At 42.1% G+C, this 12,450-nt stretch overlaps 1 protein-coding gene across 3 annotated transcripts in view; it reads right to left on the bottom strand.

Moving 5' to 3' along the window:
• GLRA3 (glycine receptor alpha 3) overlaps positions 1-11,320 on the bottom strand; it is a 106,359-nt gene extending 95,039 nt beyond the window's left edge. For 2 of the 3 annotated variants that reach the window (XM_089525455.1, XM_089525456.1), the window contains exon 1: positions 10,716-11,320. In XM_089525455.1, coding sequence (XP_089381581.1) covers positions 10,716-10,801 — 86 coding nt within the window. In that variant the 5' untranslated portion in view covers positions 10,802-11,320. The remainder of the gene's footprint in view (positions 1-10,715) is intronic. The other variant, XM_089525457.1, reaches the window with a different exon arrangement.
• Between the last annotated feature and the right edge of the window lie 1,130 nt (positions 11,321-12,450).

Genomic DNA, 12,450 nt, shown 5'->3' with positions numbered 1-12,450 from the left:
CTGTCCTATGCATTATTCTCAGAAGTAAAACCCATTGTTTTCAGGGGGACTTACAGGTAAGTGGATGCATAATTGCAGTCTAACTCACACTGATTTGAATAGGAAAAGAAGAAAAGAGCACAGGGATTAAGGGAAGAAGCAGATTAAGCAAGTTGGGAAAAGGAGCAAGGAAGAAACAAAATGAAAAGCCAACTCATACAAGCAATTTTTTATTACAAAGGAATAATCAAAAGTAGATTTTCTTCTCTAGATATGACTCTGTAGAATGGCGAGTGGGCCTTTATGTGTCAGGAGAGATGTTTACAAGAAATGTGTAGAATTCCCAGGTTCGATTTACTTTTAACCCTTTTCTTCAGGTCCAGGCAGCAGACTTGAATCAAAAACTGCTCCCCTCTTTAAATTGTGAATCTCTGTGTTTATGTTGTCGTGACTTCTTATTGTCATCATATATAGTGTCTTGCAAAAGTATCAGAGCCCTTTCAACCTTTCCACATTTTGCTGTTTTTATCTCCAGTTTGATTATTTTTAATCATCATCATTATCACTTGATGTGCTTAACGTCCTCAGCAGTGTGAAGGTGAACACACTTTTATTGGGGCACAAATCTTAAGTAAATAAAAACAAACTGGTACTTACAGATTGCCAAAGTATTCACCTCATTTGCAGTCACATGCCCAAGTCAGTTCTGGTGCAACCCACAGTTTCTAGACATCACCTAAAATGGTTGAATGGAGTCCAATTGTGTGAAATTCCAGTGATACATGTGATGCATCTACACTGTAGAAATAATGCAGTTTTACACCACTTTAACTACTATGGCTCTATCTTACAGAATCATGGGATGTGTAGTTTTGGGAGGCATTTAGCCATGAAGGCTAAAGACCTTGTAAAACTACAAATTTCAAGATTCCATAGGCTGGAACTATATCATTACAATAGTATCAAATTGCATTATTTCTACAGTGTAGATTCACCCCTGATCTCAATAATTGCTTCTGGGAGGCTCAAATGCTTGTTGGGGAGCATATCTAAACAAACAGCATCAGGAATAACAAGAAGATAGGATGTTTTCATTGTGAGTCAGTGAAAGTCAGATAAGGAACCTGACTGGTTCTTCAGTGAGAGTCAGGCAAGGAATCTGACTGTTCTTCAGTGAGAGTGAGATAAGGAATCTGACTAGGAGAAGGAGAGGCTGTGCAGACCGCCCCTAAAGGGCAGCCTGCAACTGCCTTTAGCTGCGCTGGATCGGGATTGTGGCAACAGCATGCTGCGGCCCCAATCTGGCCTTTCCTGAGTGCAAAATGGAGCCACAAAAAGCAGCTCCTTTTTGCACCCTGGAAAAGGTGTGATAGCCACAGCACTGCGGCTTTAAGGTACTCCTTTGGCGCTGTGTCATGTAAATGCACTGCCAGAGGAGTGCCATGTTGCTGCGCACTGTGTGGAATGGCACACAGCATCACACCACCATGGGGGCAGAGTTGGGGTGTGTGTCGTGTGGGTGGCACGCCCCAACTTCGCCCCCAGGCTGGCCTTAATTGCTGGTCTGCACAGCCCTGAAGTCATTTAAGAAATTCTAGAGGGGATTATGATAAGCCTGCAAGTATTATGTTAAAGTAATCACGCTAAAGTGAAGTAACCCACTTAAGTTATCTTCTTGCTATATGTTATTTAATAAAGTTACTGTTTAAGTTTTATAACAGATTTCTCTGAGTAAATTCTAGATATTATAAACAAAGGCAAGCACACTACCTAAGATATTGTTTTAGGGAAGCCACTTGAGACTCTAGTCTCATGCACTTAGGGAGACTGTTAAAAGGCAAAAAGCAGGGAAAGTGTCAGTGAGTGGGGCCTTGTGTGGAGAAGAAGTAAAAGGTGACCTCACATGTATAAGAAAGGCTCCATCACAAGCCCCAGTCAGGTGGTGTTTTTTGTTTTTTTTTTTAAATCCATACTATGGAAATATTCCAGAGCACCATTAAATTCATTATTACTGGGTAAGGAAAACATTAATCAGAGAATCAAACAAGAGGCCAGTGGTAACCCGGACGACCTGTACCAATAGCTGCAAGGGGTGAAACTGTCCCATGTTGATGCTCAAATCTGTCCACCCTAGTAGTGAGAAGAAAGAGTAGTGAGAGAAAAACTGCTATTGAAACCAGTCCCATGTCAAAATCCATTTAGAGTTTGTAGAAAATACAGAGGGAGACCCAGGGAATCTGCAAAGGCTTTCTGGTCTCAAAAGAGCAAAACTGAACTCTTTTGCCTTGTCACAAAACACTCCATGTGATACAAAGCAAAGATTGCTTATTACCCTGAAAACACCATCCTCCAAGTGAAGCATGGTGTTAGTAGCATCTAGTTATAGAGCTATTTTTCCTCAACAGAGTTTGGGAAACTGGTCAGGATTGAATGCAAGTTGGATGGAACCAACTAGAGAGCAAATTCTACAGGAAAATCTGTTTCACTCTGCCAGGGACCTGAGATTGAGACAGAGCTTCACCTTCCAGCAACAATCCTAAACACATAGTCAAAGTAACAGCAGAATGGTTGCAAAACAAGGGCACAAATAATCTTTTGAGTTACTCAATCAAGATCCAGGCCTCAGTCCAATTGCAAATCTATGACAAGACTTTAAAGTTCCACTTCACTAACAGGCACCATCTATCCTGACAGAGCTGGAGCAATTTTGTCAAGAGGCAAAGTCAAAAACTGCAGGATCCAAATGTGCAAGCTGACATAACCTTACCCAGGAGGACTCAGAGCTGTAATTGCTGCCAAAGGTGCTTCTGTCAATTATTGACTCTCTCTGTGTGAATGTAATCATCAAGTGCCAGTTTATTTTTGTTTACTTAATGTTTGAGCTTCACTGTATCTGTTTTACATCTTCACAGTGTGGTGTACCCTGTGTACATGAAGAGGTAACAATGCCAATTAAAACCATTTTACTTCCAAGTTGTTATACAACCAAGTATGGAAAAGCCCAGCAGATGCAGGGTAGCCCTAGAATTTACAAGCATATGCACACACACACACACACACACACACACACACACACACACACAAAAACAACTGGGGGAAAACTCTGCTGTTCCTCCTCAAGCTCTACACTGTCAAAAACAGAGTATGTTGTGTGAATGAAAGAGGAGATCAAACTGAGAATATGAGTAGGAACAAAATGGAGAAGCTGAAAAGGGAGAAAAGTGTGTGTGCATGTGAGCTTGTGCATGTGCGTGCATGCATTCATGCATGAGAGGGAGAGAGGGGAAAAGAGCACATAAATGTATTGAAAGGGCTCTGTCTTCTCTGGATAGGCTAGCTCTTGGTTCACTCTGAGAAAGTTTTATACAATTTCCTCAGGCACAGAAATAAAAAATGCACATAGATCTACACTGAGAAATCAATACTTTCAACAGACCTGGTACAGGCAGAAAGGTATATCCCAGTCCCTGGTTGGGGGGGGGGGAATAGAAGGAAAGCCTGGAAAGGCTGAAACAGTGGTATATTTCTCACAGTGACATTACATTGCAGGATCTCACTGAAGAAGCATATTCCACTAGCAAACAGTTCTTACTGTCTGGAAGTTATCCCTAATATTTAGGTGGAATTACTTTTCTAGTAGTTTGAATCCATTGTTCCATGTCCTAGCCTCTGGAGCAAGCAGAAAACAAGCTTACTCCATCTTCAATATGACATCCCTTCAAATATTTAAACAGGGCTATCATGTCACCTATTAACCTTCTCTTCTCCAGGCTAAACATATTCACCTCCCTAAGGTGTTCCTCATAGGGCCTGGTTTCCAGACTTTTCACCATTTGGTTGCCCTCCTCTGGACACACTGCAGCTTGTCAATATCCTTTTTGAATTGTAGTGCCCAATACTGGACGCAGTATTCCAGGTGAAGGCTGACCAAAGTACAATAGAGTACTACTATTACTTCCCTCGAGCTAGACACTATATTCCTATTGATAGATCCTAGGTTCATATTGGTTTTTTTAGCTGCTGGATCACACTGACTTATATTCACCTTGTGGTCTATTAAGAGACAAAAAAGCCTTTTCGCATGTACTTTTGTCAAGCCAGGTGTCTCCCATTCTATATCTGAGCCTTTCATTTTTTTCTGCCTAGTTTTAGTACCTTACATTTCTCCCTGTTGAAATTCATTTTGTTAGTTTTGGCCCAACTCTCTAATCTGTTAATTGAATTATCCTCTGGAGTATTAGTAACCCCTCCTAATTTGATGTCATCATCAAATTTTATAAGCATGCCTTCTATTCCATCATCCAAGTCATTGATAAAGATGTTGAATAGCACTGGGCCCAGGACAGAACCCTGTGGCACCCCACTGGTAAATTCTCTCCAGGATGAAGAGGAGCCATTTGTGAATAGCCTTTGGGTTTGGTCTGTATTCAAGATTTCTAATGCTGATGGAAATGGTTGTAGTATGGTGTAATATATTATAAGAAATGTTTGCAGTACGGAGTGAAAGCTTTGTTTCTACTTAAGGTTTTTTTGGGGGGGAGGGGCATTTCTGCAAACTTTACTGTTTGCATGATGGTGTTATTTCTCTTTCTTAGTGGTCCCATATAGCTTACAGTCTTGTTGGCACCCAGCAACTGAATTTGCTGTTAGAGTGAGGTATGCATGTGAGATTTCTACCAAACAATTTCTCTCAGGCTGCAACGGCACTGTAGAAATAATCCAGTTTGACACTACATTAATGTCATGGCTTAATATTATGGTATTCTGGGAACTGTAGTTTTGTGAGACATTTAACCTTCTCTGTCAGTGAGTTCTGGTGCCACAGCAAGCTACAGTTCCCAGAACTCCATAGCATTGATCCATGGCAGTTAAAGTGGTGTCAAACTGTATTATTTCTGCAGTGCAGATACAGCCTCAGTTTCATTCTATTTTTTTAAAAAATCTTAAGAGTATATAAACTACTTCCTCTCTGTTTTCCTTTGTCCCATAAAGTGAGTGGCATGAGAAGTACACTTTGTGGATACTAAAGTTCAGAACACACTCTAGAAATAATCCAGTTTAAGACTGCTTTAACTGCCCAGGCTCACTGCTAGGGAATTCTGGGAACAGTAGTTTTGTGAGACATTTAGTCTTCTCTGTCTGAGAACTCTGATGCCACAATAAACTACAATTCCTAGGATTCCCTAGCATTAAGCCAGAGCAGTTAAAAGTGGTGTCAAACTGGATTATTTCTGCAGTGTGTTTTGGACCTAACAAACAGAGATATTGGTGATGGCTTGTTTGTGATTTTTGGTAAGCAGCAGCCTTTTGTTGGAGTGTATGCACAAGATTATAGGAAGCTGAGGGAGTCAGCCTTTGGAAGATTTTCTATATAAATGCCCCACTGAATTTGTTCTAAAAGTACTTTGATGGGAACAAATGCAGCAAAGTAAAACTCATTTCCATAGCTAAGTTAAAGGAGCCAGAAACATATATTCCACCCTCCTGCTTTATTGCTCATCCCCAAACTCTTGCACCCACTTATTTCATTCCTTTGGTGTTACTCAAGTGCATAGTCTTCCAACCAGAGGTCACTCTCACTTGTCACTAGCATTTTTACATTCATCATTGCCTCTCTGCTGTTGACTGGGATAATTCTGGTCTTGCTTGGATAGCTGACCATGCATTCTAACTCTAAAGTAAAACACACACTTTATATTCTAAATGCTAGAAGTTTCAAATAAAAATATACAATAAACATACTTCAGGCGGTTTATTCAGTTCAATATATTCCCCCCAAAAAATGTTGACTCCAACTAATTTTTAAAATCAGAGTGAATACTAGAGTGAATGATTAAAACCAACTGCTAATCTAAAACTTCATTGTGTGATTGTTAGATAATTTCACATTGATTCTTACTGATAGATTTATTGACATTGACTTATAAGTATAAGTCAAATGGTGTTATTTTGGAAAGATTTGTTATCCAAAGGGGAATTACCATTGCTTTCCTTTTACGCTGAGAATGTCTGACTTGTCTAAGGTCACTGGTTTCTATGGGCTAGTGGGGCTTTCACCCCTGGCCTCCACACTGGTTCCCCAACTAGGGTAGATGCATTGAATGAATTTTATGAATTGCAAAACAAAATTGATGTTAATCCTATAGAGTGTATGGGTTTACTCCAGTTGGGACTAGGAACTGGATTTAGGCTTCTGTGTTTACTACTTTTTACTGATGTGGGGTTGGATATAATTGAGTCTATTGTGAGCGAGCATGGTGAAGTGGTTTAAATGTTAGACTAGGACACTTTGAGATCATGCTTTGACTCCCTGCTCAACCATGGAAGCCTACTGGGTGACCCTAGGCAAGTCACTTTCTTTCATAGAATCATAGAATCATGGAGTTGGAAGAGACCGCAAGGGCCATCGAGTCCAACGCCCTGTCATGCAGGAAATCAAAATCAAAGCATCCCTGACAGATGGCCATCCAGCCTCTATTTAAAGACCTCCAAGGAAGGAGACTGCACTACACTCCGAGGGACTGTGTTCCCCTGTTGAACAGCCCTTACTGTCAGGAAGTTCCTCCTAATGTTGAGGTGGAATCTCTTTTCCTGTAGCTTGCATTCATTGCTCCGGGTCCTGTTCTCTGGAGCAGCAGAAAGCAAGCTTGCTCCCTCCTCAATATTATATCCCTTCAAGTATTTAAACAGGGCTATCATATCACCTGTTAACATTCTCTTCTCCAGGCTAAACATCCCCAGCTCCCTAAGCCGTTCCTCATAGGGTATGGTTTCCAGACCCTTCACTATTTTAGTTTCCCTCCTTTGGACATGCTCCAGTTGCTCAACATCCTTTTTGAATTGTGGTGCCCAGAACTGGACACAGTGTTCTAGGTGGGGCCTGACCAAAGCAGAATGGAATGGCATTTTTACTTCCCTTGATCCAGATAGTATACTTCTATTGCTGAAAACTAAATTCACATTGGCCTTTTTAGCTGCCACATTGCACTGTTGACTCATGTTCAATATTATTATTATTATTAACCTTTATTTATGAAGCGCTGTAAATTTACACAGCGCTGTACATGCAATCTTTTTAGTTAGACGGTTCCCTGCCCTCAGGCTTACAATCTAAAAAGACATGACACAGAAGGAGAAGGGAGTGGTGACGGGTAAGAGGTCCAGCAGTTCCTCTCAACCTCCGAGGCCTGGACCAAGGCAGATGGACAGGAGGGAGGGCTTGGCTTCAAAATGGAAGGTTAATCATTATCCAGGGAAAATACATACTCACAAGTAGGATAATACATATACAGTACATAGCAATACAGGAAATGGATCGATAAACAGTCAACAACAGAACATCAGATAGTAAGCGACAATTATGCGATGCCTGGGAAGGCTTCTCTGAACAGGATGGTCTACTCTACTTGGACTTCTAGATCCCTTTCACATGTAGTCTCATTCAGCCAGGTGTCCCCAATTCTATATTTGTGCATTTCATTTTTCCACCTTACATTTCTCCATATTGAATTTCATTTTGTTAGTTTCAGACTTTAAGGGAGGCAAGGAGAAACCCTATGAACAAATTCTGCCTTAGGGCTGCCATAAGTCAGAAATGGCCTGAAGATACACAACAACAACATTGGGTCTACTGCTTCTACTTTGCAAATTATATTAGGCAAAAATACCATACTACTTCCTAGTTCATCACTCAGTTTAAAGCAAAGTTATGCCATCGGTCAGGGAGCCAATCTTCTGTCCAGAGACTCCACAGACTGTCAAAAAAGCTACACCCATCAAACACCTAAAACAAATCCAGTGGTAGGCAGAGGTCCACTTCTAATTTTTTTAAAAAAATAAAATTGTATTTTTATATATAATAGAGCAAAGTCTGGCTACTATCCATTTAGAACAGTAACTGTTTCTCCTGGAGGCTTCAAGGAGAGGCAGTTTGTGAAAGACACATTTAAGAGACATATTTATCATATTTACTTCTTTTGCCATTAAAAAAAGAAAAGAATTGCCCATGGTCTCTGGAGAGGTTGAGGCTGCCGAAGTAGCTGGGAAGGGGGAGGCATATATGCAGATCCAATACTGCACTTTGCTCACTCTAATCTAAAGAAAAGTAGACGCACTGACAATCCATTGAAGTAAGTGATTTTAAGGATGCAAAAAGTTTATTTTGATGGAATTGTGCACATCTGTCAATAATTTTTCATTGCACATTTAGAAATCCTCTTGTCTTAGTAAAATAAAGCTTACATCTCAGGTTAAATGGGTGATTTGAACAAAATGTCAATGGCACACTTATATTAGTTTCTGCTTCCTTTTGTTTCCTTCTCTTGTTTTGTGTATCTATGTGCTCTCCTTCTAAAGTCTAATTATGTGCCCTTTCCTTTGACCTATTTAACTTCTCAATGCTGCCATAGCTGTTTCAACCTATTGCCTCTTGAAGGACCCATGACCCAGCATGGGAAAAAATGGAATAAGATGTTTGCATTCTGGATAGTGGTCAACATGAATGTTTAGGCTAATAGAGCTCTAACTTCTAGGATAATAAAGCTAATACTTCTGTTTCTCAATGGTTCAGTAACATCACTCAATGCTGAGGCTGGTGGCTCACTCTCCTCAGTCTCCATTCCAGCAGTTGTTGACCTATTAATGAATGTGTTTACTGCTTGTACTGCTGAATAAAAATGATATAAAAGATCCTCTTTCTTCAAGTTTGGAGTGGAGGTTCATTTGCTTCCTTTGCACATGGCTTCTTCAGGTTTGCAAGATCAATTTTACCATGCTAGGCACCCAAAAACCATCAAATCTACCTCCCACAATTCACTTCATCTTATACAGGATATAGTTATTTGCATTTTCCTTTGTGTTTGAGATACAAACTAAATAAATTGCTTTGGTTTTCCATTTCATAAATGAAAAAAAGCATAAATTACTGCCCACAAACTTGCATTTGGTTGTGATGCTAACTTCAACATTTCCTTTTCTTACATGTTATTTGTAGCACCATGCATGTGTGAATACAAGAGAGCATTATTTACACATCACTTTCCTGTTTGAATGTTTTCATTAGAATATACTTATGCTGATAAACATGTCTCTTACATGTATATCATACACAACATATATGGAGATTTCTTTCAAACCAAAGCATAAGAAACATAAAAGCAACCTAATTTTTCAGTTTTCTTGGTATGATGTTTTTAATAATAGCCATGTGATTTTAATAGCAAAGGTTCCTCATAGTATATTCTATCTAATCTACATAGATTGGCTGTTTATGATTAGTGTTTGGAATGAAATAATTATTAATAGCCTCATGACTGACATAAACCATTCTTTAATTATTTACACACATTTTGTCACATACTATTTTGATGAAACTAAACTGGCTTAATTTCAATCACTTTTGGATTTAAGTTAAATTCAATCACTTTTGAATTCCTGTGGAGTGAGCCACATGAAAACTCAGATGTGCTTGTCAGGTTTAATAATATAAATATATATTTTTGTATTAATTGTTTCAATTAAGATGGGGATTTATCAGAAGAGAAATTTTTGAAATTCATCCTGCATATTCTCAAGTATCTTGGGAGGGGGAGATGACTTTTAAAAATGGCTGCAATTGCTGTTTAATGATTCTGAAGGGGAATATGGGGGAATCCACTAGAATCCACATCAGAATAGTTGGCAATACCCCTCAAAATTAAACATCACACAATTTGGAAAACAAATAAGAGTCCCATTTTTTAAAACTTGGTTTCTTGGCAGCTGTGTCAGATACTGGAACCAGAGGTTTGTATTTAGGAATCGGTTGCCATCTCTTTATTATAGTATTATTAGATAAGACATGCAAAGTTATTTCTAGGTCTAGAAAAAAAAACCAGTGCAAACACTTCTCCATTTCTCATTTGCTAACGAGCTGTGATTCCTAGTAGAGTAGGGAAACCATCTCCTCCATCTGTGGAGGAGAGGAGGGAGAAAAGAAGCATGTAAATATTGGCCACAAAACAATAACAGTTATGGAAAACAAGAAACCATTACACAACAGCTTCACAAGGTCCACAGAAATCTTGCTTTGCTAGGCGACATGTGCGTGCATGCGTGTGCGAGGTTGAGACATATTTTTTCTCATTGTACTCATGGGTCCCATGGGTTAGATGTGCCACAAAAGCAGCATGGCATATCAGTTGGAGCATTGGACTCTGGAGCCCAGAGTTTGATTCCCAGCTTCGCCATAAAAACCCACTGGGTGACCTTGGGCAAGTCACACGCTCTCAGCCTCCAGGGACGGCAAGGGCTGAGCACCTCTGGGCAAATCTTGCCAAGAAAACCCACACAATCAAGTTCACCTTGGGATCACCATGAGGACTTGAACACCACAAAGCAGTCCAAGCAACTGAGGCACACCTGGATCTTGTCACACCTCAGCAAGGATGGGAAAGAAGTTGGCATCGTGAAGACGTGCCATCTCCAAGGTGCGACAAGCTCCCTTGGCATGCTGACTCCCCAGCCTTCTAGCCCCTGAAGTCCCCAATCTGTAAGGCATATAAGGAGCCAACCTTTGAGCGTCGGACTAGGACCCTGGGAGACTGGGGTTCGAATCCCGACTTGTGCAAGTCACACACTCTCAGCCATCGAGGATGGCAAAGGCAGCGCCCCTCTCTGAGGAAACCTGCCAAGAGATTCCCTAGTATATGTCGACAAGGACTGGAAGGCACACCTGGGCGCTGGAAAGGGAGACTCACCTGAGCAGCAGGGCAGCTTCCCACAGGTAGAATCCCGACACCACTGCCCTCAGGTATGGGATCCGGGCCATGATATGGAGAGGCATCTACCAGCCCTTCCAAGGAGCCCCTCTGCCAGTCATGAGGGAGGAGAGATAGCCAAGGCGAAAGCAAGCAGGAGGGAGAGAGAGTTCAGCCTGAGCGCCGTCCGCCAGCAGCCAGGTTTCAGCACCCTGGAGAGCTCCTCGGCGCCGCCTGAGGTGCGCCTCAGTTGCTTGGACTGCTTTGTGGTCTTCAGCCGCCAGGTTTCAGGACCCTGGAGAGCTCCTGGGCGCCGCTCTCCGCTGCTCCTTGGCTCTCCACTCCAGCAGCCCAGGCGCCTTTGCTTTGGGGACCCTTCTAGCAGCCCCCGCCTTGGAGGAGAGGCATGGGGGGCTTCTGGGGGGCAAGGAGCAGGCGGTGCCTTCACAAAACCCAGCTGATCCCTGAAGGGAAGAGCCCACCGTCCAGCAGAGCCATGGTGGGGAGAAACAGCCCAGAGAAAAGCAGGGGGAGGAGGAAGACCTCCTGGCCAGCTTTCCCAGCTCCTTGCCTTGCTTCTCCGGCCAGCAGCCGGCTCGCCACATTCCTGAACACTGAGGGACTCCAGGAGAGGGAGGGCAGAGGAGGAGGAGGAGGGGGAAAAGGAGGAGGGATCCAAGCCCTGGACTCCTCTCAGCCATTCAGGGGAGCTCCCCTCTCCACAGAAGGCATGGGCAGAGCTGCCTCGCCAAATTATAATACTACTAAAAAGAAGGATGGAGCAGAAAGAGATGCCAAGGAGGAGGAGGAAGAGGAGGAAGAGGAGGAGGAGGAGGAGGAGAGGGTGTTTGCATGGCAACACAGGGAGCACTGAGGGAGGAGGGTCTCTTCCTCTAGGAAGGGGTGTTTGTTTTGTTTGGAAGGAGAGGATCATAGAATCATAGAATCGCAGAGCTGGAAGAGACCACAAAGGCCATCTAATCCAACCCCTTGCCCATGCAGGAAATCTCAAACAAAGCATCCCTGACAGGTGACCATCCAGCCTCTGTTTAAAGTCCTCCAAGGAAGGAGACTACACCACTCTCCGAGGGAGTGTGTTCCACTGTTGAACAGCCCTTACTGTCAAGAAATTCCTCCTAATGTTGAGGTGGAATCTCTTTTTCTGTAACTTGCATCCATTATTCTGGGTCCTGTTGTCTGGAGCAGCAGAAAACAAGCTTGCTCCCTCCTCAATATGACATCCCTTTAACTATTTAAACAGGGCTATCATATTGTTATTGTTATTTTTATTTTGTGGATTTGTGATTTTCAGATTAATGTTTTTATTGTAAATTTGTGCGTTGTTGGATTGCAAAATCCACCACTGTAACCCGCCTTGATCTCTGGAAAGGCGGGCTAGAAATAAAGCTATTATTATTATTATCATATCAGCTGTTAACCTTCTCTTCTCCAGGCTAAACATCCCCAGCTCCCTAAGTCGTTCCTCATAGGGCATGGTTTCCAGAACTTTCACCACTTTAGTCACCCTCCTTTGGACACACTCCAGTTTCTCAATGTCCTTTTTTAATTGTGGTGCCCAGAACTGGACACAGTATTCCAGGTGGGGCCTGACCAAAGCAGAATAGAGTGACACTATTACTTCCCTTGATCTAGACACTATGGCGGGATACAGACCGCCATAAAGTACGTCTTCTATACGTACTAGGGTTAGGAAGGGGCGGTGCTTCCGCACCCC

The sequence above is a fragment of the Sceloporus occidentalis genome, unplaced genomic scaffold (assembly GCF_023333645.1).
Source record: "Sceloporus occidentalis isolate IW3139 unplaced genomic scaffold, rSceOcc1.0.p SCAF_5, whole genome shotgun sequence".
Classification (NCBI taxonomy): domain Eukaryota; kingdom Metazoa; phylum Chordata; class Lepidosauria; order Squamata; family Phrynosomatidae; genus Sceloporus; species Sceloporus occidentalis.
Note: the sequence above shows the minus strand (reverse complement) of the source record. Positions and strands in the feature narration are given on the sequence as shown.